Source organism: Hyaena hyaena, unplaced genomic scaffold, assembly GCF_003009895.1.
Source record: "Hyaena hyaena isolate Hyena2069 unplaced genomic scaffold, ASM300989v1 scaffold_764, whole genome shotgun sequence".
NCBI classification, from domain to species: domain Eukaryota; kingdom Metazoa; phylum Chordata; class Mammalia; order Carnivora; family Hyaenidae; genus Hyaena; species Hyaena hyaena.
In genome coordinates, this window is record NW_024081395.1 from 55479 (window position 1) to 81984 (window position 26506).

A 26506-nucleotide genomic window follows, 5' to 3' on the forward strand; every position below is an offset into this window, starting at 1 on the left:
ACTGTTCTCAGCTCTTGGGACACATCAATAAACAAAATAAAGATCGCTGCCCTTGCAGAGCTTGCGTTCAACCAGGAGATAGATAATAGACAAGAAACAATAAACAAAAGAAACAAATAGTAGATTAGAAGGTAATATGTGCTATAAAAAAAGAAGAAAGCTGAACAAGGCAAAGGAGAGCCAGAGTTCACCCACTTTAATCTTCCTGGTGAATGTCTTAGCAACACCCAGACATTGCTGACATAACTTACTTGCACATATATTTACTTACCAAAGAAGAAGCATATATTCTCATAATATCCTTATTTTGTGATCACTTTTGAAGCTAAACTCAAATCCACTTTACATAGCCAGTTGGATTTTCGCAGACCAACTTTCGTTGGTATTTAACAACTTTCATATAAGTCAAATAACAGTTATTACTAGAAATGAATGAAAAATGATTGCAGTTATTCTTGAACTTTTCCTAATGATTCCAGGGCAAATAGAAAGAGGATAAAAACAGGCAGTCAACTCTGATTGACATTTAAGGAAATATCTATTTATAGGTCTTGAGTATGTCTTTCACTTCCTCCCCATACTTTAAGAGTGAATATTGTCAAGGCAATTACTTCTTTTCTGTATGTTGCTCTATAGGTTTCTGGAGAAGTTAACAGATGCAGGGCCAGAATAGGACACAGTGAGATCACTTCGCACACAGAGGCTACTTTCTGCCATTCCACTTTCACACTGAGGCTGTCACGAGGCACTCTGTTTCTCTATTGCTCTCCCAGGTTTTTGTTTATTACCTTTGCTCTCCAACACATTGAATGGGGAAAAGAAGCAAAAAACAGGAGATTGACATTGAAGAGGAAGGAAAAATTTTCATACTTCTTTGACCAGTTCTAATTTACCATAGTCTCTGCCTGGACCTGACTATTGCTCATGCTTGAGTCTTGGATACTTGGCCTCTAGATGTGGCTATCTGTCCTATAATGGGAAAGGCAGTTATACCTGGTACTTGACTGAAGGTCTTTTTATAGTCTTAACGTTAAGGAGCTAGATATTCTATTTCCAGTTTGATAGGGGAACTACACCATTAAATGAATCATGTAACTCTCTCAGTGTGATACTCACAAAATGGGAAGTTGGCAAGAAACATCCTCACTTCAAATATGCTAAAGCACTAAGGTTCGGTGCCATCAGTATGAATGTAAAAAAAAAATTGTTACTGTTTTAGACTATCAGACGTTTACTGAGTACCTATTAACTATAATGCTCTGGGAAGGGAAGCAAGAAGAGCCCCAGGGGCAACTTACTCAATGCTAGTTGGGTGTTACCCAGTGAATGAATGAGAAACTCAGTCTGTGTATATGTGCATGTGTACACACACACACACATACACATGCATGCACACACAAATACGCACATCCTACTTCTCAACAGGTCATATGTGTTTGAATGCATGAGTTATATTTCTTATGTTCTTCATGCCTACTTGAATTACTTATATTTAATAGGAGTCCTAGAAAGGCTTCTTGTTGATTCACTTCCACATTTAAAAAAAAGAGCATTTTAAGGAGTGAAAGTAACAGAAAAGTAAAGGGGAAACTGAGGAGAAATAACCTCTTAAAGAGGACTTGGGAAGCCTTGTTCCTTTGGGGACACAGAATTGTACAAGTACAGAGCTATAGCTGTGATCAAAAATATTCTGCCACTAGCTTGGGGTGACTTGCGGTTATAATTTTAGAACCTGCTGGTGCAGGGACAGAATAGATGGATGTCCTTTCCTGGCTGCATCCGTGTGTTGTCATTGTTGTTGTTACTGTTTTAACTGTTCTTATTGCAATGCAGGTTATTGGTTGAATTCCCAGCAACAGGCGGTGTGATTCCATCTTGGCAATTTCAGCCTGTAAAGCTGATCCACTATGTCACGACTTTTGATTTCTTCCTGGCAGCCTGTGAGATTATCTTTTGTTTTTTTATCCTTTACTACATGGTGGAAGAAATACTGGAAATTCGCATTCACAAGCTACACTATTTCAGAAGTTTCTGGAATTGTCTGGATGTTGTGATCATCGTGGTAGGTTTGAGAACAACACCAAATTCTCTACTCTTGTTATAAAAACATGTTAGAGTCCTTGATCTATCTCCTGAGTATTGTAGATCCTGATATTCCTGAAGGAGAATCTAAGTTCTCTACTGTATCAACTTCAGTGCTACCAATTATTTTCTCATTTTGCATGAGTAACCCTTCTGAAATCAGAAGTGGTGAGCTATTTACAATAAGCTGTCAATTAGCCACACAAATAAACAGAATAATCTGGCTGAAGAGCATGTGACTCTTCATCTCAGAGTTGTGAGTTCGACCCCACTTTAAGAGATTACTTAAACATACATACGTACATAGATACATACACACATACATAAACAAACAAACTTTTAAGAAATTTAAAGAGATCTCTGTGTGCTGATACACGCAAGTTCTAAGACATTAAAAAAAAAAAAGAACCTAGTAATTCAGATTTGGCTTTGGCATGCTATAGGAGATGGGACACAGAAAACAATATTTTGTTTATTCTGTTTTTTTGTTAATGATATTTTTCTTCAACTGCTAACAAAAATTAATTTGTATTTTTCTGCACATATGTAAAGTTAGAGCAAGAAGAAACATCTTGAAAATATTCGGGGTGGTAGAGAAAACCTCTTTGTAGTTTAAAATTTCCTGCAAATAGTCCACAGTGTACAAAATACAGGTGAGGGACCATCCAGGTTTTCTGTATCAGGTGCAAGAAATCAGAAGGCTGTTAGGATAGAGTTGAGACTATGCGTGCCCATGACTCCATTACAACGTCTTACACTTGTTCAACATGGTTTCCCTTCCACACCATCTTAATCACTTCCTTTCAGGGGCTTCCACAGAGAAATGCATTTTTGCAAACTTTTCTCCCTTCAGTGAGAACATATAATCTTTTGCTGAGTCCTGTTACACATTTAAGAATATAAGGACGTGTTTAATTGTTACATGCCTAAAAGTCTGTCCTTTCCACTGTCTGATGATAGAGATGCCCCTCTGAAATCTCAGTAAGTGATGCATTACCCTTTCAGGGTGCTCTTTTCTGTTCCCCTACTTCTTGACCATTGTTCTCCCCTAGCCCCCAGCAACCAAAAATTCATTTGGGCTTTGTGAAGCATTTACTCCAAGTCATTATCAAATCATCACTAGAATTAGTTCTCAAAATAGAGAAAAATATGTTCTGAAATATGTTATAAATATAGAAAAAAATCTTCATGTTTGAATAAAAGAATGCTTAAGACATTGAAAAGAACTATATAGATATGTATTGCATAACAATAATATTAACATGAGCAATACTAATAATCACACTTTAGAAGTTATGTGTGTCAGACACAGTTCCACATGGTTTTCATATACAGAAGTACATTTATTCCTCACAATAACCCTCTTAGCCACTCCTCCTTTGCCTCCCAAGCTCAATGCATGTGTACTTAAGAAAGAGGTTTTACTTAAAATACAAATTCCCACAGAATACTGTGTGGAAGCCATTCAACCCTGATGCATTTAGAAGTGCATCCGTTCTTTCACAATGGCTTGTGTCGTATCACACAGTTCCTATAGGTAAACTCTTAATTTCCAAATTCTCAATACATTAATAATAACAGAGTAACAGTGGAATTTTCACTATTTAAGATGGGAGGAAAGGCCATGAGACTGGAAGAAGTTTTCAAAATATTTCTGTACTACATGATGAAAGAGTGCAGTCCACATACATTGAAAACTATTCTAGAAAACAAATATTGTTTGGAACACTAAGGATGCAAACCCTGCCTTTTTAGTTTATATGGGTATATTTATAGTTTAGGTCATTGAGAATAATGGTAAAAATTTGAGTATGATATTATGCTAGTTAATGGCAAGTTTGTTTGGGTTTTAACCAAATACCTTTAATATCAGCAAAAGGCTAGTCAGTGGCAATCAACCATTTTGATTATGTACACCTTTCAGTGAAGACTTTGACAACACACCCTAATGTATTCCATTTATTTGTAATGTGTGTGTGTGTGTGTGTGTGTGTGTGTGTACACTTGTAAAAACATACACAACATAGAATTTGAAAGATTGGGTTAAAAATAAATACAAATAGAATTCTAACACTTTGTTTTCACTTGGATAAAAGTTTTAATATTTTATTCCCACACCTCAGCAAATCGCTTTGGAGAAAATAACTGATGATATCATGGAAATTGAGGATAGTTTATTTGGCTCAGCAGCCAAACATTTTGCAAGTATTTCTTTGAAAACTTGCTTCACTGTGCTATTGTTCTAATTTTTTTTAACTCGTAGTACTGCCAAGATAACAATTCAGACAGTGTACTTTTGTATAGAACAAGGAAAGGCTACTGGAATCCTACTTCTCCTTTGAATCCTTCTCTGACCTGCAGAAATAAGGGCATGCTTTCTGCTCATCCCCCATAACAAGCCCTGTGCTCCACTGGGCCTTCAACCCCATGAAAAAAAGCAAAGGTGTTTTTATTTTATCTGGCCCAAATGTGCTAAAGCACACCCAAAACTTGAAAAGTAATTATATCCTAAGTATAATTATAACATCTTGGAACCACTCTGAAATTATTTTCTCTATTTTCCTTCTGTTTCTTCAGTAAAAACTTTGAAATCTGTAGACTTACTTTAGTCAACCATTTGACCTAAACAAGTCTTTCAAAACTAGTGGAATTACTGAAAAAAGAAGACTGTTAAGAAGTCTAAATTCAAGTAATTTTATTGATTGGTAGGTTTCAAGCGTGAAAAGTATTAATTCATTTATTCAACAAAGATTTTCTGAGCACCTGCTATGTGTCTGGCATTATTCTAGGATTGAGGACATAGGAAAGAACCAAACAGCCCAAACCCCTGCCCTTATGAAGCTTATGTTAAGGAACAAAAGTTCTTTTGTAGATAAGGATGACAATCCCAAAGAAAACTCAGGACATAACTAAAGTGCTACAAAATCTCTTTCCTCATCTTTTCTCTTATTCTCTATTTTGAAGAAAACTTCTCAAGGAAATTTAGTATATTGATATGATATTGATATTGTATAAATGACCACATCCTGGCAGAGCCAAAGCAATTGTACCTAGTGAGAGCAGGGTAAAGGTTATCATTATTAAGTCAGTCAATCTTTCCCTCTCAAGTCAACAGAGAGAAACATTTTCAGTGTATTCAGAAAACTCAAAGAAAATAATCCTACCACCAGCACAAAAAATACAAGATATCCCTGGAAATCCTTCACAGAAAACAAAAGGGGGTGAAGTTGGCTTTTTCAGCCTTGATTGGCAGCCATGCAGGTCTTTGCAATGTTAATCACCTGGAGCCATGATCAGGATAGCCATCTCAAGAAGGGCTAAGGAAGTGGTCTTTGACCACCTTCATAAGAAGAGAGAAGGAATGGACAGCAAAGGTCTTAGCACCTGGGACAGCATACCTGCTGCGGCTTCAGACCCCACAGGAAGCCCAGTCTGTAATGGTTAACCCCTAGCACTTTCCACACGTATACATTAATCCAGTGGTGATGGATGCATGCAGGGACCAATGTTCTTAGCCCAGAACTGAAGCAGATGAGGAAAGTTGCATACAGAAACAAGCAAGAGGGAAACTCTGGGCTCACACATATTCCCACTGAAAGCCTTTTGGAGCCTTCTCTGACCACCATTACCACCATCTTTCAAGACCAAGTATATTCTTTTTCCTTCAAGCACCCCTTTAGAATGTCTTGTTTCACTCTTCACCTTATGTTGTAAAATGCCAACTCCTTAATAGGCTTTTGGGTTACTTATTTGTGTGTGTGTACCTGGTCTTGAACCAAAGTGTACGTTTCTTAAGAACAGAGTTTGTGCACTTTACTTCTGTTTGTTCCTCTTAGCCCCTGGCATAGTGCTGTGTACATAGATGTCCACTATGTATTTGTTAAATAGTAGAAGGAATAGATGGTTGGCAATTGGGAAAAAACAAAGAAAGATGGGGCTGAGAAAGCAGAAGGATGGAAACTTATTTACAGGAGGGTAGCAGAAAAAATAAGGCATTCTTATCTGAGTTTGATTTTGTAATGTAGCAACATTTCTTGTGTGTGTGTGCACATGCACACGTGCATTTATTTGATTTCTGTTCCTAGCAAAGGAAATGCAAGCAGCTTATTGTTTTACTTGTCTAATGGCTGTGCTCAGCACTTCACATTTGTATGAGTGATTTGAATAAGAAGATTGGTGAGCCCTAGGAGTAAAATAATTAGTTGTTTTAAGGTAAGTTGCATATTTCTAAAACACTGTAATAATATATAAATCTTTTTATTTTCCAGCTGTCAGTGGTAGCTATAGGAATTAACATATATAGAACATCAAATGTGGAGGTGCTACTACAGTTTCTAGAAGATCAGAATACTTTCCCCAACTTTGAACATCTTGCATACTGGCAAATACAGTTCAACAATGTAGCTGCTGTCATAGTATTTTTTGTCTGGATTAAGGTAATTTACAAAGTTGATGTTCTGGATTTTCAATAATATTTTTCCCTTCTTTTTTTATTTAAAAAATTTTTTAATGTTTATTTTTTAGAGAGAGAGAGAAAGAGTGAGTGGGGGAGAGGCCGAGAGAGTGGGAGATACAGAATCTGCAGCAGGCTCCAGGCTCCAGGCTCCGAGCTGTCAGCACAAGCCTGATACCGGGCTCAAACTCATGATCCTCGTGAGCTCATGACCTAAGCTGAAGTGGGACGCTTAACCAACTGAGCCATCCAGGCATCCCTTTCCCTTATTAACGTGAATCACACAAAATGTTGGAGGACTTGAATTTGTTTTTGTGGTTAAATTCAAATAGCCAACCAAAGCCACTTCATATTTTACAAGTAAACTAGCAGGATTCATGTGATCCTTCATTTACCTGTGTGTGGTGCTTCCTACTACCTGCAGTTTTGCAAAACCAGTCTCCACAGGTGTGTTTCACAAATGCAATAAGACACCTTTTCAGTGTCTGTTGGGCCTGTGGCCTGAGGCTACACTAATACTGGGGCAAGTCTGAGTTTTACCTGATATGAGGTGACCAGGTGAAGGAAAAGGAACTAGGAACAAGTTAGGGTGGATGGGGAAGGACTGAGAGATGTACTGAAAATGATCTGTGGAAGGATTGTCTCTTTTCCAGGTAGAGGCCATATGGCCATATGGCTTTACCTAGAATTGAAGTTGGGACAAATACATACACTTCTGAGTAGTACCTTTATCACTAATTTCCTTTTCTAAAACAGTGTGCACTTCCACGAGTGTGAAAGGTTAAGGCATTTCATATACAAATGAGCCTCAATTCTGGACATGCAGGAAATTTTAGTATTAATGGGGCAGCTCTCAGCTGTCACTTGTCAAATTCTAGGATTCTGCTACTCAGACAGTAGCTACTAGCCACAGTGGCTATTGACATTTAAATTTTAATTAATTAAAATTATATACAGTTAACCATTCAGTTCATCGGTTACTGTAGCCACATTTACATCTAGCTGATGGCTACTGTATTGGGCAGTGGAAATAAAGAACATTTCCATCATGTCCAAAAGCCTGATTGAACAGTACTGTTCTAAGGTAGCCACCAGCAGTTATTTATTTTCCTGAATTGGTATTCACACCTGGAAGGTCTGAGATTTATCAGACGGTGTAGACCTCATTCTTTATCTCTCTTCCTATTTATTTAGTTACATGCTTGTTCAGGAAAAACCACCATTAATGCACCAAAATAGTAATAGTAATCATAAGGTAGTAATAATAATCCAAATCTAGTAGGGATTACATTAAGAAATGTGATTACAACAACCCTCAAAAAATTTTTATCATGGCCAGAAACAATTTATAAGAGTTCTTTGTGCCTCAGACTGAGCATTTTATTTAGTGTTTTGCTTGTAAATATTCTCCCAAAACTTTAAGAACCAAGGCAGGGGCTGCAACGTGACTTCTAATGTGTCTCTCCAGTGTTCTTCCCCCAGAATTTCTAGCTGGAGCTCCATAGGGTGTCATGCCTCTGGGCTGTGCTGAACAAGCTGGACAGCCATCCTTAGTGCCTTGTCTACAGAAATGCTCCATATGATTTTGCAATCAGAGCTGGGCTCAATGGCCGGCTCTAAGCCCTGGCTGACTTCTGGGGGTAGAATACCAATGTTTCAATCACTGCAAAGACTTGAGGCAGTGTACATTGCTCTTTCCACAGTGCCAGGCACATCGTTGCTAAACAATAAATGACAGTTAATAGTTTGCAATGAATATTTCCTGGAGGGATTTTTTTAACTAGTTTTCATTTGTGGGGTTTTTTTTCCTCTTTTATTTTTTTTAAATGTTTGCTTATTTGTTTGTTTATTTATTTATAGAGCATAAGCAGGGGAGGGGCAGAGAGAGGGGGAAGAGAGAGAATCCCAAGTACGCTATGTGCTGTCAGTGCAGAGCCCAACGTGGGGCTCAGTCACAGGAACCTTGAGATATGACCTGAGCTGAAATCAAGAGCCATATGCTCAATTGACTGAGCCACCCAGGCGTCCCTACCTATTCCTTGTTTATTTTAATCTTTCTTGGGGTGAAAATATCACTAATCATCTTAATTAGGATTTAAACCTATTTTTACTATATTGTAACCATCATATAAAACATAAGCAACATTAGGGCAGGAGCTTTGTTCTGTTCACTGCTGTTTGCAGCTCCAAGAATAGTGCCTGGCACATGGTAGACACTCAACAAGTACTTTTTAAATGAGAAAATAGAAGTTGCTGGGTTTGGGGACAAAAGCAAGTCATTATTCTCCTAAAAAAGTGTTGGGGCACCTGGGATTCTCTGTTCCTCTCTTTCTACCCCTCCCCCACTCGTGCTGGTTCTCTCTCTCTCTCTCTCAAAATAAATAATAAACTTTTTTTTAAATGTTGTTGTAAAATACACATTAACATAAAATTTATCACGTTAACCATTTTTAAGTATACAATTCAGCGGCATTAGTTACATTCACAATGTTTTGCAGCCATCACCATATTTATTTCTAGAACTTTTCCAGCATCCCAGCTAAAAACTCTGTATCTAGCAAACACTAACTCCCAATTCCCGCCTTACCCCAGCCCCTGGTAACCTCTGTTCTACTTTATGTCTCTATGAATTTTCATATTCTAGCTTTCCCATGTCGCTGTGATCACACAATATTTGCCTTTTTGTGTCTGGTTTATTTCACTTTAGCATAATGTTTTCAAGGTTCATCCATATGGTGGCATGGATCAAAATTTTATTCCTTTATAAGGCTGGGTAACATTCCATTGTGTGTATATACTCCATATGTTTATCCATTCATCTGTCGATATCTTCCCTCTCTTACAGCTCTTCAAATTCATCAACTTTAACAGAACCATGAGTCAGCTTTCCACAACCATGTCTCGATGTGCTAAAGATCTCTTTGGCTTTGCAATTATGTTCTTCATCATCTTCTTAGCATATGCTCAGTTGGCATACCTGGTTTTTGGCACTCAGGTTGATGACTTCAGTACTTTCCAAGAGTGTATGTAAGTATATATGAAATTATAAAAGAAAAATGTAATCAAAGTTGTCCCTGTCTTCTCAAGGATAAAGAAATCGTCATACTTATTTAACCACCAAGTATTTTTAAATAGTGATTTAAAAATAAGAATTAATTATCTTTGCCAGAAGCAATTACCCACCAGTGTAAAGATGACAATGGATAATACTGATAAGCTGAGGTAGCACCTCTAAAGCAGTTAAGACATGGTAGAACAGCTATAGTAAACCAATATTATTACAAAGATGGAGGTCTTCTTAACACCAAATGCAGATGGCAGCTTTTAAGAGACCATTTGCCTAGATTTTCATTCTTATTCAATATTGTTGCCATGTATTTTAAACTTCAAGTTATTTTCTAGGAAAAAAAAGTTTTTCTAATAATCTATGAGAAACTCAAACCAATATAGGAATTTTCTGTCTTTTTCCAAAGTTCTCATACATATTAAGACTAAAAAACTTAACCATTATTAGATTTCCATGCCATTTAGAGAAGAGTCAGTTAGGAAAGGAGAGAAGGATTATGATAATAGAAGCTAATAGGGATTTTTGTGCCAGAGGCTACCAAATTAGTATTGCTGTTTGATGGAAGTCAGGAAGGGAAATGATTTTACTGATTAAGACCCAACGTTGGCAACACATGGCCACTCAACACCACTTTGAGTGCATGTGAAGATATTGGATCTTTGAATGCATACAATTTTGGCTATCTTTCAGTCTCTTTTTTATTTATTTATTTTTTTAAATGTTTTATTTATTTCTAGGAGAGAGAGAGAGACAGCGTGAGCAGGGGAGGGTCAGAGAGAGAGGGAGTCACAGACTGAAACAGGCTCCAGGCTCTGAGCTGGCAGTCAGCACAGAGCCTGACGCGGGGCTCGAACCCACGAACCGCGAGATCATGACCCGAGCGAAAGTCGGACGCTTAACCAACTACGCCACCCGGGCGCCCCTTTCAGTCTCTTTTTTAAAGAGGTTTTAAATTCAGACCCAGGGTAACCATTGTGAAGTTTAAAGTTACCATGTTTTACCTAGATTATGGATTAAATTCTTATAACTGATTGCTTTGTAAGTCATCTAATAATTATTATTATATTTCCTTTGTAACCAAATGGAAGTAATGTATTTAGCCCAAAAGCATAGGATTTTTATTCCAGAAGGCTTCAATTGCTCATATAGGTAGCAAGAGTTTTCCAAGGAGACTGACAGTTTTCTATTATCTGGCAGCTGTCTACACTGATAAAAAGGTCCAAAAGTGTGAAATCATCTTTAGGAAATGTTACATCAATGCTGAACATTTTTTGTCTTTGTATTGTAGTGTTTTCTTTTGTTTTGTTTTGTTTTGTTTTTGTAGCTTCACTCAATTCCGTTTCATTTTGGGTGATATCAACTTCGCAGAGATTGAGGAAGCTAATCGAGTTTTGGGACCAATTTATTTCACTACATTTGTGTTCTTTATGTTCTTCATTCTCTTGGTATGTACACTTCTGTTTATAGTAAGGTGATTTAAACTTCCTAAGTCACCATTGTAAATCACCATCTTCCTTTTTTCTCATGTTCTAGAGTCCTTATCAATTTTTAAAAGACCCAGTAAAAACTGTAGATATTAGAATGCATATTTTATTTTACTTCTCATTGATTCACTTTTAAGTCTTCTCCAGATGCCTTTTCCATTGTCTTTCATTTATTCATATATATGTGTCTATTCAATGTAAAAAAGAAAAATAGGTCACATGCAAATTGATCAAGTCACCTAAAATAGTGCTTTGCCTAAAAAGTAGAATGCTTACATATTTTTTAACACGGATGTCAGCACTTTCGTGATCACTTGGTAGCATGACTTTTCATTCCTCTTTTTCCTCTTTTCGTTAAAAAAAAAAAGAAATAGGAACTGACAAAGCAAGTTAGATCCAGGATGTCAAGAGTAACATATGAGTTAATTATTGCTTGTCAAGATTAAGATACTTTGTTTTGAATTACTTATATTTAACACACCTAGAGACTTCCTACAAAGAGTATTCACATTTTAAATTTAAAACTTATCTAACAATGAATGGAAATTGCTTTGAAGTTACTTTCAAAAATAGCTTTTCATTCTCTTGATTTGGTACAAATGAACATTTTTAACATTTTGACCTGAGCTAATTAATATTCTTTAAAAGGCATTTTGTTCTTCATCATAACATTTATACATTTATTTGTCCACCAAGAAATTATTTAATTAAGTTACCTTAACCTAGGCAGTGGGTATTTTTTGTTTGTTCATTTTTTTGTTTTGTTTTGTTTTTTTAAGTTCATTTATTTATTTTGAAAGATGGAGAAAGAGGGAGAGGCAGAGAGAGGGAGAGAGAGAATCCAAAACAGGCTCCAGGCTATCAGTGCAGAGCCTGACACAGGGCTTTGAGCTCAGTAACCAGGTCATGACCTGATCAGAGATCAGGAGTCAAATGCTTAATCCACTGAGCCACCCAGGCACCCCAGCAGTGGGGGTTCTTTATCCAAACACTAATACTTAAGTCTTTCCTTATGTTAATCATCGTCCTAAGAAAACAAAATTGTCTCCATTTTCAATAAATTTTATAAGATCCTTTATGGAAAGTTCAGTAATTCAATGTAATATTCCCAAAGTTGGTCCAAGTATTTAGTGGTTATTTACAGATTAAGTATTAGATCTACTTTACCAGCATTGAAAGAGTCAGCAATATCATACAACTCCATTTGTATCTTGTAAAATGTGTTATTAGTTTTAAATTTAAGCCTCTCTAGTTTCTTCTATCATATGTTAAAGAAAAAATGGAACAGTAAGCCTTTTTCATCTCTAATATTGGTAGTACTTTGGATTCTGGAGCATCTGAATCCCTGAATCTCTACTAGGAAAACAAAAACCAGGAATTGAGAGCTCTGCAGTGGACCCTTTAGTCAACTGCTGGCCACCTAAGTTTTCTTTGTGTGTTCCTCTGACAAATGAGGGACATACCTGTGGCAGTTTAAAATGGTCAGATGTGCACTTATTTTCTTGTAGGCAGTTCCCTGCAATTATTCAGTCATTTCATTGAATCAATCACTAGAACATGAAAAGAAGCTTTTAGCTTCTGTCTTTATACTAAAGTAATTTTTGTGCTGTTACACAAAAAGGAATTGCTCTCCTGGCACACCCCTCTCTATTCATTGCATCCCTCCTTCCCCCTGCCGACGGACACACACACACACACACACACACAAACTCCTCCAGAGAGAGAGAGAGAGAGAGTCAGGGAGGTTACAAACTTTTCTTTAAAGAAATGACAAGCCGAGCTCAAGGGTGGCCACTTTTCTGAAATGACTGCCGGGTGTTAATTTATTGCCCTGGCTTTAAAAGAAGCCACTATGGTGAGAGGTGGCCCAACTGAGCCAGGAAGCAAAAGCCTGTCAGCACCAAGGAAAGACCTCTGATTGCACAATTAAGGGAACCTTCTGAGACAGGGCGGAGAGGAGGGGCAGCTCCCTCTTCCCACACTTTCAGTAGCCTTTCTCAGCCACTTTCAGTTTTTTTTGTTTTTGTTTTTGTTTTTGTTTTATCTCTTCAGAGGACCCACCCTTTAATCCTACAACTAAGGTATTTGCAGGCATTAGTTAACAGCCATTTGGAAACTTAAAAAGAGAACATTAGTTGCCTGGGTTGGGAGGGAGAAAGTAGGAATGTTACTCCAACTGCAACTGTCTATCCTTGGAATTGAACACTAAGCCACGAACTTACAGGCATTTAATATTTTATTCTCATTTCTGCTACAGAATCTTAAATAATGTTCTCCCTTAATTTGCAATGATTTAGTAGCCCATTAAAATAATAGAGCTCCCATTTGTTCATTCATCCATCATTCAATAAATATTTGCTGGGCCACTATTTCCAGGCAAGCTGCTAGGTACTGGGGGTACAGTGGTGGTAAGGAAAATAAGAGACCAGCTTTGTCCTCATGAAAATCTCACAGACTTGTGGGGAAAACAGACATAATGAAATATACAACTCTGAGTTCAAGCCATAGTTATGTTTCAAAATGGAAAAGTGAAGGAAGAGCTTGTTAAAGAAGGACCTGTTCACTTAGGTGTGGTGCTTCAAGAAAACCTATTGGAAATACAAACCATTACCTTGGCGAGAGGAAGAGTTAGGAAAATGAACTAACCCTTACTGAATAATAACAACTGTAAATTATAGCACTTACCATGCATTAGGTCCTAAGTACTTTATATACATTATCTCATTAATTCTTATAAAAATCTGTACTATTATTTTTCCCATTTTATTAATGCAAGAACAAGTAAATTTCAAAATAAAGGTTAGAAAATTCTTAATGCTTTTACTCACTTTTGAGAGTCAGAGAGAGAGGGAGATGCAGAATCTGAAGCAGGCTCCAGGCCCTGAGCTGAACACAGAGCCCGAGTAGAATCTATGAACCAATAGATCATGACCTGAGCTGAAGTCAAACACTTAACCTACTGAGCCACCCAAGTGCCCCTAAAGATTGGAAAATTTGAACAATATAATCTTAGCAGTACTAAGACTGAAACCCAAATGTGCTTGACTCCAAAGTCTATGTCTTTTTCACTAAGTTTGTCTTGACTATCTTCTGTGAAGCCTACTGTATTTCTATTTGGAGAGATCTTTTTTTTTAACTCTTCAAAACATGATCAGTAAATCTCAAATAATATTATATAACAATATTTGGAATAAGCATAGAATTCTACTTGTCTAGATTGATTGTTGAAATTTGAAGAACTACGTAGAGTTCTAAATTTCTAATAATTTATGCCAAATGAAAAAAATGTAGAGAACATAGACAAGCAAAAATAATACAACAGAATTATCCTGCCAACCATAAGTAAATACATCAATATTTTGTTGCATTTCATTCTTGTCTCTTTTTGAAAAATGTATCACAATATGTGGTTTGTAAGTAAGAAAATATATTGCATTTTCTTTTGGCATGACTTAATGGAAAAAATAATTTTCCCAAAGAATATAATAGCAAAACTATTAATTTATGACTGCTTAAGATACCAGATTTTTTTTTTTAGAAAAGTGAACAAAAATACATGTCAAATTTTGGATTAACGTTTAGAAAGTATATTTAGGTTTCTTCTTTAATTTCAACTTTCCTTTGATTTACAAACAGAATATGTTTTTGGCCATCATCAACGATACTTACTCGGAAGTTAAATCTGATTTGGCCCAGCAGAAAGCTGAAATGGAACTCTCAGATCTTATCAGAAAGGTAGGACACAGCCCTAATTCTCAGAATTGTTTTTATTTTGTACATATAATGAGCATCATTTCAGCCAGATTTCCAAAGCAACACTCATCCATTGTCACTGTTGAAAATAAAGAGTAGATTGCTACATTTCAGGAATACTTTAAAAGTTCTCTATCTCAGAGCTAGAAATGGGTATCCTGCTAGCCTGGACTTATATTCTGAGAATCCATAAATGCCCTAGATTTAAATTCTCAGCAATCTCTTTCAACCTTCAAGAGCTGAGCTGGTGGTTTCATGGCCTTCACTTATTTCGACAATACCTCCAGTTGGCTCTCACTTGCAGATCGAGAATTCGGAATAAACTGGAAGAGAAAAATATAAAGACATTTCCACTTTTTTTCTGTCTCAAATACAATTTAAAAGAAAAAAAAGGTTTAGAAGCAAATATTTTGTAGTTCTCCATTTACCCTTGACCTTCCAGAGAAGTTTTTAAACAGTCCAAGGAAAACTCCATGGAGTAAGGCCACAGCCTAAGGGCGTGAGAACTTTCACTTAAGCACGCACCTTCTCAGGAAGTTAATTGTTAAGTGGAAGGGCGAGACATGAAAGCTGGGTAACTTTGTTCTTCTCAATGTGACTTTTTATTTGGTCTAAAGTATAAAATGTAAGCAACAACAGATAAGTACATCTTAAGTACACAGCTTGTTCCCTAACATCATTTTGCTAAGATACCAGTGGCTTCTTGACTGTGATTTTTTTCTGTTGGTCCAAGTCATAGGACTATGTTGTCTGTCCTGTTGGAACAGAGAACTTCCAGTTCTTAAAACAAAGGCCCTTCCATGGGACCTGAGATTTGTGTTAGCCTGAATTTTACAACTACAGTTTATTACATGGTATATACAGCAGCTCTTACTCTGTGGTATGGTTCTGATATGCACAGTTTTCAATTATTTCAGTTAAATAACACCAGCCTCTCAACACAGTTCATATTTCAGTTGTCCCAGTATATTGACTGTAAATAAGAATGTAAAAGCACAAACTTGAAATTCTCACGGGATATCTGTTATCATAGCATATTAACTGTAATAGCGTAACTATAAACTTCACTGCTAGCCCTTCAATCTGCAAATCACTGCATAAGCAACAGATGTGTATCATAACCAGTGAGCATAATATCACTTCTTACAAATTCTAGGATTGGTCCCTGAACATCTGCTCTTCAGTTCAGGCACAGAACATGTCATTGTGTTGCTTCTTTATCTCCCTGTGAGAAAACCATGTGACATTTTACAAGAATGCGTAATGGAAAAGGAGAATGGGTCAGCAAACATGAAAGCATAGTAAAGAAACAAAGAGTGACAACACTGAAAGTCAAATTCAAAACCGACATAGCAGATTTCGAGGCTATGTAGCTGGGCCTTGAAATGTTGACATTGCTACCCTTCAAGGTCTTGAATATAAATGGGTAGACAGATATACAGTCAAATTGCTTAGTGAAGCAAATTTATCAATATCAGTGAGGGCAGTGGTTGTGACATAAAGGCTGACAATGTCTCCAAGGAGGTGACACTGACAAACAACTTCACCTTAAAGGAATTCTTAGAGCTATTTTACAACAGTGAAAATGCAAAGGATAAAATGTTGGGAGCTGATCTATATTAAGAAAGGAGTATGAAAGCTCCCCAAGACATAGAAAAGATGCTTAGTCCATATCCTCAGTTATACAGGAAGAAGGCCAGCACTGTTCAGACTACTCTGGATAAAATTTTTACGAAGAAACCAAATAAGTATTCATTTTACTGTTTTTAAATTTTTCCTGTAAATTTATAACCAACACCAAGGGAATTTTTAATGCTTTGATAAAAGTTTTTTTTTTTAAGTTTGTTTAATTAATCCCCACACCCAATGTGGGGCTTGAACTTATGACCCCACGATCAAAAGACACACTCTCTTCTGACTGAGTCAGACATGTGCCCCTAATAAAAGGTCATGGCACAATCATAATTTTTCCTGTTGATTATTAACATCACTTTGCACAGTTCAGGCTTGCGTGATCATTTTTACAATCCTGCACCATGCAAAGCAAGGTCTGCACAGGTAGTTACTACTGTAAGTGGATGGTAAAGCACATGTAAAAAGAGAGTAAACTAAACCAAATCTTTTCAACAGGGCTACCATAAAGCCTTGGTCAAACTAAAACTGAAAAAAAATACTGTGGATGACATTTCTGAGAGTCTGCGGCAAGGAGGAGGCAAGTTAAACTTTGATGAACTTCGACAAGATCTCAAAGGGTAAGAATCACACTTTCTGAGGCCCAAGGAAATTCCTTAAAGATAAGTTCTTGGTGATAAGGATATTTTTGGCCCAAACACTTACTCATAGAGATGCTCTTTTTTCAGAGTAGGTGTCTTTCTGGAACATATTAATAAGAGGAGGGCTGGCCCTGATGCATCAATTTCTCCTTTCTTCCTGCATTTTGATGTCTCTTTGTTTGCACTGGACAATATACATGAGTGATTTCATCTGTAACCTCTCAATAATTTCAGGAAGGGCCATACCGATGCAGAGATTGAGGCAATATTCACAAAATACGACCAAGATGGAGATCAAGAACTGACCGAACATGAACATCAACAGATGAGAGACGACTTGGAGAAAGAGAGGGTGGGTCCAGTTTAGGAGAACATGATTTGATTCAGCACCCACACTGTTTCAGACACCAGGCTAAGTCATAGATTACTAAGAGTCTGTCTTTCTGCCTCTCTCTGTCTCAGTCAATTTATGTTGTGGTATCCAGCTTATTCTAAAAAGGATATGTAACATAATAATATGTAAAAATGCAGTAAATTGGCATAAAGGTAAAAAGTCAAAATGAAAAGTGAGGTGAAATATAAAACTAGACTAGGAAGCTAAAAATGCTTCCATAAAAACACATAGATGCCGATTAAGGATCGGGCTACAAATCTGGCCCTAAGCTTTCTGACCATCAACTCAAAAAGGGAAACCTGAATAGTTACACATCTCACCTGTCCATGAGAGTGGGGGATAAAAAGATTCCTCAGGAGATATACAGCTAACTGTCCTTTAACATTTATAATGAAACAAAACTATTGCCTTCCATTTGAATACTTCTTATGAAACTGTTACAAGTAAACTCACATGGTCTTTTATGATCAGAAAGGATAACTAAAAGCTTTAACATTAATGTTAAAAATAAATGGTTAAACAAACCAAAAAATATCCTTTGTAATTGAGGTACAGAGAATACAGGCGAATACTACATACGAAAGTCCCTTTTCTGTAAGGAGATAGTATAGAACAGTGGTTTCTAAACTCTGCCCCACAGAACAGTGTCACTGTATGGGAATCACAGTCTGGTGTTAACCACAAAGAAATCCTAGGTAAATGGCACATGCCCATTTCCCATTTGCTCAAGCCCTCAGTAAAGCTCTGTGGGGACTTGGTGTTCTTGCTCCTCACCCAGTGATCCCATGTTCTTCAGGAGGACCTGGATCTGGACCACAGCTCGTTACCACGTCCCATGAGCAGCCGAAGTTTCCCACGAAGCCTGGATGACTCTGAGGAGGATGATGATGATGACAGTGGGCATAGCTCCAGAAGGAGGGGAAGCATCTCCAGTGGGGTTTCTTATGAAGAGTTTCAAGTGTAAGTATAAAGGAATTGGCAGAATTTGGTTGACAAGAGTTTAAATTAGACAAAGCAATTTCACCTACCTCTCTGAGTTTAATTCTTTCCATTATTAATCATCATTTCTTTTCTCTTTTATAACTTTTAATGGTGGTTTTTTTCTTTTTATACCAGTATTATGTTCCTTATGGGAAAGTTAGCCAATAAATAGAAGAAAACATTACGATCTCTCTTATTCCCACTAACCCAAAATGTCAGTTTGGTGTTTGTATCTCCATTTACACGTTTTTTCTTTTTTCTGTTTTTATGATCCTGCACATGGTATATCCCAAAGAATGTTCCATGAACACCTGAGAAGAATGTATGTACTACTGTTGTTAAGTGGAGTGTTCTGTAGGCTTTTCTTTAGGTCTAGTTGGTTTATAGGGTTATTTAAATCTCCTATTTCCTATTGTTCTGCCTAGTTGTTTTATCTACTTTCTCAAAGTGGGGTATTAAAGTGTCCAACTATTATTGTTAAATTGTTCCTTCATTTCTGTAAGGTTTTACTTTGTATGTATTTTGTTAGGTGTATAAATATTTATAGTTGGTATATCTTCCTAATAGATTGACCCTGTTTTCATTTCATTAAAAAATGTCCTACTTTATCTCTAGTAAATTTCTTTTGTTTTAGAGTCTTTTTTGTCTGATATTACTATAGCAACTCCAACTTTTTTGCCGAATACACTTTTTCCATTCTCATTTCCAATCTCTTTGTATCTTTGAGTCTTAGGTGTGTCACCTATAGACAGCATATAGTTGGACCTGTTCTTTTCATCCAGTCTGATAAGCTTTGCCTTTTGATTAGAATGTTTACTTCATTTACATTTTATTTTATTATTAATATAGTTGGACTTACAACTACCATTTTCTTTTTCTTTTTTTTTTTAATGTTTATTTATTTTTGAGAGAGAGAGAGAGAGCACATGAGCAGGGGAAGGACAGAGATGGGGGGGGGGCCGAGGATCCAAAGCAGGCTCTGTGCTTACAGCAGACAGCTGGATCCAGGGCTTCAACTCACAAACTGTTAGAAGTTGGACACTTCTTCGAAGTGGACTGAGCCACCCAGGGGCCCCTTATTTTTGATTTTCTGTAGGTGTCATATCTTTTTTGTTCCTCTTTTTCTCCTTTATTGTTTTCTTTTACATAAAGTAATATTTTCTAGAGCAACAGTTTAATTCCTTTAATAGTTTTTTTCACTACATTTTTAGCTTTTTTTTAGTAATTGCTCTAGGGCTTAACATATACAAATTGATTTATCAGGATCTACTTCAGATTTGTATTAACTTAATTCAAGGAAATATAGAAATGTCATTTCTATATAACTCCTTTCCTGTTTTGTGCCATATTATACATATTAATCTATGCTACGAATTCAATGCAACATTGTCATAACGATCACTTCATAAAATCTTATGTCTCTTAAGGGAGACAAGAAAGAAGAGAAAGTATATATTTATAGAGTTTGTTATATTCTTTTTCCTACTTACCATTTCTGGTTCCCCTCATTTATTCTTGTGGGTTCAAGTTACCATCTGGTGTCATTTCCATACTCCAGTACAACTTTACTCTTACCCACCTCCTTTGTCCTGCTACTGTCAAATATATTATTAAATTTCTATATGTTATAGTCCCAACAATACAATTGTATGCATATTGTCTAACACAATTGCTTTTTAAATCAGTTAAGAGGAAAAAAGGAAAAGAAACATGGATTTGTACTGTCTGGTATAGTTACATAATTACCTGTATCCAGTGCTCTTTGTTCTTTCATGTGGCTTCTGTTTAATGTCTGGATCACTTGATGTCAGCCTGAAGAACTTCCTTTAGTATCTCTTCTAAAGCAGGCCTGCTAGCATGTAATCCCTCAGTTTTCCTTTATCTGGAAATATTTTTATTTCCCCTTCATTATTTTCTGGACTTCATTGTTTCTGATGAGAAGATAGCTGTTAATCTTACCAAGGTTCCCTTATACATGACAAGTCACTTTTCTCTTGATACTTTCAAGATTTTTTCCTTGTCTTTGTTTTTCAGTATTTTGACTATGATCTATCTGGGTGTGGATCTCCTCATAGTTATCCTATGTGGAGTTCATTAAGCTGCTATGATGTGTAATATTTTTATCACATTTAGGAAGTTTTCAACCATTATGTCTTTAAATATATTTTGCTGCTTTCTCTCCTTTCCTTCTGGGATTCCTACCCTTTGCTTGTTGGGGTGCTTACAGGTATCCTACATTTTTCTTCACTTTTTTCCTTTTCTGCCCTTCAGATTACATAGTTTCTATCCATCTATCTTCAAGTGTGCTGATTCTTCTACTGCCAGCTCAAATCTCCCATTGAGACCCTTAAGTGACTTTTTCATTTCATTTATTGTACTTTTCAACTCCAGAATTTATATTTGGTTCTTTGAAATAATCTGTATCTCTTTATTGATATTCTCTATTTGATGAGACAATGTCATCATACTGTCCTATATTTTTTTAACAAGATTTCCTTTAGTTCTTTGAATATATTTATAATAGCTACTTTGAGTTTTTGTCTACTAAGTCCATCTGGCCCTCTCAAAAGCAGTTTTTTGTTGCCTGCTTTTTCTCTGTATATTATGGGTCACATTTTTTTCTATTGTTGTTTGGTTTGGTTTTTTGTTTATTTTTTTGGTACCTCTTGTAACTTTTTATTGAAAACTAGACATATTAAATAAATATGATAGCAATTTAGAATACTAATTTTCTTCATCCCCTTGCCCCAGGCTTGTTCTTATTGCTGTTTGTATGCTTGCTTTTTAATGAAGTCTATTTCCCCCACATTGTGAAGCCTCTGATGTTGCTTCTCAGAGGTCACTGCCATTTTGGAAAGACAGAGGTTTAGCAGGACTCTCATTGTCTTTCCATGAACTCTTTGTGAAGCCTTCTTCTGCCTCTTTTGAAGTTACTTCCACCTCTTAGGCTCCTCTAATTACTGGCTGATTGGTCTATTGTTTTCAGTAATGCTTTGGGATATAAATTGCTACACACTCTGACACAATTCAGTTCAGGCCCCTTCGCAGTGGTAGTTTTTGAGGCCAGTCTTTAGCAATCTTAGTTGTCTCTTTTCCTCCTTCTTTCTGATAAACTAGCTGGCAAACCATCTCAAGAGACCAGCCTTATCTTAACTGTTTATCACCATAATCTTCATTTTTTTCAAGAGCACTCTTAGGCATAGCACTTTGTACCAGATAAAGCCAGTTCTCTTGAGGGAAGCTTTGGAGCTCTCTGTTCTGTGGCCTGTCTCCCTGGGCAAAACCCCTGCACCACTGCTTCAGAGCGAGGGGCAGGGACAGTGATGTACTTCCCAAAGAGATACCCCTGTTTCGTGAAGAAGGCACTGAGCTAGGATGGCAGCCTTCACACTTCTCAGCTTGCCTCTCCTGGCATGGAAACTCCATCCTATAGTTGGCAGATGAGTGGAGGAAGAGAGCCTCATACCCTTCAGCCACTCTTGCCTGTATTAGACCCTTGGCAGCATGGATTTGGAGGTGGAAGCACAGGGATGAGAACTATAGCAGCCGGCCCCTTCCTGTGAGGTCCCATAGCCCCCCACTGGGAGTAGAGGGGAGTGGGAGCCCCGTGTTCATTGCCAAACTCAACTGGAATGCTGCTTCTGTCACACTGAGCTGGGTGAAAAAGAGAGGGAATAGACTCTCACTCTTCTTACAGAAATTCAGTGGATTTTTTAAAAATAAATGCTTCTTCACTTGCTGTGTACTCTTAAGAAAATGTCCAGAATTTTGAAAAAAATTAATAATTTTCAAAAGTTACGGTTGTTTCACTGGGAGAGGGCCTACAAAGCCCTCCTGCCACCGTTCCAGAAATTTTCTATTTCTGTGTTTGTAAAGCATTTACATAATATTTTTTCATTCAAAATAACAGGATCATTAGTGAACAGTGCTTTCTAACTGCTTTATTTACTAAATACATTGTGAACATCACTACTTCATTAAATATTCTTTCACCATATAATTTCTGGTATCTCCTTAGGATTCCATTGTATAAATGAACAATAACATATTTGAATAGTTTCCTATTAAACACTTAATGTAACCGTTTTTCAGTGAACCACTGTTAATAAGCAGCACTCTACTAGTAGCCAAAAAATCACACACATACTTATTTCCTTCATAAAATTTTCAGAAAATGGAATACCTTAGTGAAAGCTAAACATACGTTTATAAGACTTCTGATACAATGTTGACTTACAGAGAGGTTGTGCCAGTTAGCATTTTTGTCAGCAATCTATGAGTTTATAGCTAAAGTTTGAGACTACTTAGGAAGTGTTTCAGATTATCATCTTGTTTAAGCAAAATATCTTAGCACTTCCATTTGAAAAGCCAGCTGGGCTGAAAAGGCAGCCCACCACACGAGGTGGCTTCCCCCTCTCTCTCACCTGTGGTTTCCTGCAGCCTGGTGAGGCGGGTGGACCGAATGGAGCATTCCATCGGCAGCATCGTGTCCAAGATTGACGCTGTGATCGTGAAGCTGGAGATCATGGAGCGGACCAAACTGAAGAGAAGGGAGGTGCTGGGAAGGCTGCTGGATGGGGTGGCAGAGGTAAGTGGTCATCTGACACAGAAACGCTGATTCTAGAAACTACCAGGGTAGTCATATTTTGTAATGTTTCATCTGAGAGGTTTCTGAAAATGTCTGTCACTGCAGGTCAGATGATAGTCTGGAGGTGTTACTTTCTTAATACCGCATGCCCTGATGGTTCTGCCTTCACTGAGTGGTAGAATTAAGCCAAAAAGTTACTCCAGTAGCTCAGAGAATTGCTATATATGCTATAAATTGGCATTGTTATTTAATGACAGATTATTTGGCCCCCCGATTTGCTAAGGCAATTTCTAAATACAAAAGTGTGCACCGCCAACTAACAGCCTGATCTGTTTTTCCTTTATTAGGATGAAAGACTGGGTCGTGATAGTGAAATCCACAGGGAGCAGATGGAACGCCTAGTGCGGGAAGAGTTGGAACGCTGGGAATCTGATGATGCAGCTTCCCAACTAAGTCATGGTTTAGGCACCCCCGTGGGACTGAACGGTCAGCCACGCCCCAGGAGCTCCCGCCCTTCTTCCTCCCAGTCTGCAGATGGAATAGAAGGCGCAGGTGCACATGGGACTTCCAATATCCAAGTCTAGGATGTGTGTTAATGTGTTTTCCTGATAGGGGAGAAGGGAGCTGTCCTGAACGGCCAGAGCAAGTACACTGTTTATATGCCCTGACCACCATATGATGCTGGTCTTTGTGACCAACTGTTAATTCTTCTGCACTTTAATTTATTTTAGATAAACTTTGCCCATAGATCAAAGGAGATTTTTTTTCTCATATAAGAAATCTAGGTGTAAATATTGAGCAGAAAAAAAAAATCTTTGTAAAGTACATGGAGTGGTACGCCCACTTGCTACCATGGATGAGTCTTCTCAGTGGGCAACAAAGTAGTCTTTAAAGCTAGGAGAGAAGTGTCAAAAGGCTTCTGAGTTTTATTTCCGGTCACAAAAATCAGTGTTGTCATTTTTGCCCAGTGTGTGAAAGGAAAGTAGGGGCATTCCTTCCCACTTGGGCTTGGCTTATGGACGTAAAACATGACTTTCTTTGAAGAAAGGAACCTTTTGTTTCAACTACCTTCCTGGGGTAAACTTTTCTAAAAGATGAGCTGGAAAAGAACTCTGAACCATAGAATGGGTATGTAGTCATTATACTAGAATGTGTATGAATGGTGAAGATAAATGTTGAGTACTGTGCTTTTTTTAAATCATTGTATTATATCTCATGTCTGTGGAAATTACTGTTTCATTTACTCATACTGTTTTCACTCTCATTTAAAATGAGCCAGCTGCGTGAAACCACCAAAGATTGATAGTGGGTTAAAATGTCATCTCTAGCCATGCCACAGGAAAATTGGAAGGAGTCCTGTCACTCAATTTGACTTTTTCTAATAATTAGTTTAGTATGAAGATTCATGCACATACTCTCTTCCCATGTAGCTCAACTTACCTGCAACTGAAGTGAACATTGTAACTAATCTGGGAAGGCCAACTTCCTAAATGTTTTAATTATGTAGTGAGGGTTTTAACTCGACAGATATGTTCATTTGAAACAGAAATTTATAGGAGTTTTGAAATTCATATGCAAATATTATAAAACTGAAGTTTGAGTTTTATGCTATTTTGAGAAAATAGAACTCAAATAGTCTGATCCAGCATTTCAAAACTAGAATGTATAATCTAAATGGAGCTCGATTTTAATGAAAAGGAATTTCTGGTATTGAAAATCCATTCATGACCAGAAGGTATCAGCCACAGTTTGATTGCTGCAGTTTTCGGTTTGTTGGTTTGTTTGTGTTTTCATTAGGAGAGGGTCTCACCAAACTTATAGAGAAGAAATCTATTTCTCAATAAAAAATAAAAAATCTTATTTTTCAAAAGTGTTGAATGAAGTGACCTCTTGAGAGCTAAGGGGACAAGCAAGAGAGAATGCAGTGCTGGTGAATTAACTCTGACTTGTAGAACAACAGAAGAGAGACTTGTGTTCAAATGCCTGGCTTTACGTGCACACGTTGTTCACGTGATTGGTGGAATATATCGGTCAAATCTTCAATGAAAACCTGAGCAAACAAACCTGCCTAAGCTGGCTTCCATAGAAGTGATACACATTGGGTTTCTTTAACAGTTATTTCTCATGCTTTATTTCCATCTTTACTTTCTTTTGAATATGCTACACGAAGTTCTTTATTAGTAGGTACTGAAGTTTGCATTCCAGGGATACTGAGTGTACGTATTTATGTATGTGTACCATGTTGTTACATGTAAACAAACTTCAATTTGAAGTGCAGCCATTATGTGGTATCCATGTGTATTGACCACGTGCCATATATTAATTATGGTCACTAGAAAATCTTTTTATGTACTTATTATTATCTTTTTTCTCATTCCACCAGTATGATTTTATAAAATTCTTTCTTTTTACCCATAAGTTACATTTTTTTTTTCCTCTTTAGTCATGGAGAATTCCCTCCTCATCTCTCTCCTATCATCTTCCCCTCTATATTTGTGATTATAAGAAGATGTTACATATGCAAGTCTCTCGGCAGTCGAGAATTTCATTAATGTATAATAATGAGCACTTTACTTCTGAATAAAGACTTGGTATAATAACAGATGTTAATAGTTGTCTGTTTTCTAAGTCAAAGCAGCTCGGTAATTTGCCTTATATCATGAGACTAATGACTAAAGGTTTAGACTTTGAAAAATACATCTTCTCTTTTATGTCCAAAAAACATGACTGACACATTACTTCTCCAGCAGTATGTAACTTAATATTAAGTTATTCTGATGACTATATAGTATGCTCTAATATGCAACCACCACATTTTACTCATGTGTTTCTATAGTGCATAGTTGGCTTTAGGATTTCTGTTATTTCAAAATATTTGAACATAATTCCTTTGTTGACTTTTCATGAGTTCCTCCATGGGTATATGACAGGAATCAGAGGGCTGAGTGCCAGATCTATAAATATTTAATTTTATTCGGAACTCTCAGGTTGCCTTCTGAAATGACTGCATCCATCTATGATTCCACTACATGCATGAGATTATACTAGTTTTATACATACCTTTGCCAGCATCAGTCCCATCAGCTTCCTGCTTTTTGTTAATCGCATGGTTTTAAAGTGAGGTCTCATTTTATTTTGCATTTCTCTGGTTCCTAATTCCTAAGGTTGAACATTCCGTCATATAAATGTTCAACTTTTGGTTTTCCCTTTTGGTCAGCTGCCTATTCAAACCTTGAAACTCTTACACTTTGATCTGATGGGAAAAAATATGTTTTTGTTCATTGCTTATTTTTCTACTGGGTCATGGTCTTCTTTTGTTGATTTGGAAAATTTCCTTTTATGGTTTAAGTATTAATACCTTATCAGTTTTGGACTCTTAATATCTGCTTGTTAATATCTCTCAACTCACAACTTTGTCAATATTTCCTTAG

General features: G+C 36.9%; 1 protein-coding gene across 1 annotated transcript in view; it reads left to right on the top strand.

Moving 5' to 3' along the window:
- PKD2 (polycystin 2, transient receptor potential cation channel) overlaps window positions 1-25662 on the top strand; it is a 60240-nt gene extending 34578 nt beyond the window's left edge. Inside the window, exons 6-15 of the mRNA XM_039218437.1 lie at window positions 1834-2062; window positions 6351-6518; window positions 9381-9562; window positions 10927-11047; window positions 14723-14821; window positions 16970-17091; window positions 17347-17464; window positions 18303-18466; window positions 22928-23075; window positions 23423-25662. Coding sequence (XP_039074368.1) covers window positions 1834-2062; window positions 6351-6518; window positions 9381-9562; window positions 10927-11047; window positions 14723-14821; window positions 16970-17091; window positions 17347-17464; window positions 18303-18466; window positions 22928-23075; window positions 23423-23659 — 1588 coding nt within the window. The 3' untranslated portion in view covers window positions 23660-25662. The remainder of the gene's footprint in view (window positions 1-1833; window positions 2063-6350; window positions 6519-9380; window positions 9563-10926; window positions 11048-14722; window positions 14822-16969; window positions 17092-17346; window positions 17465-18302; window positions 18467-22927; window positions 23076-23422) is intronic.
- The last annotated feature ends 844 nt before the right edge of the window (window positions 25663-26506 follow it).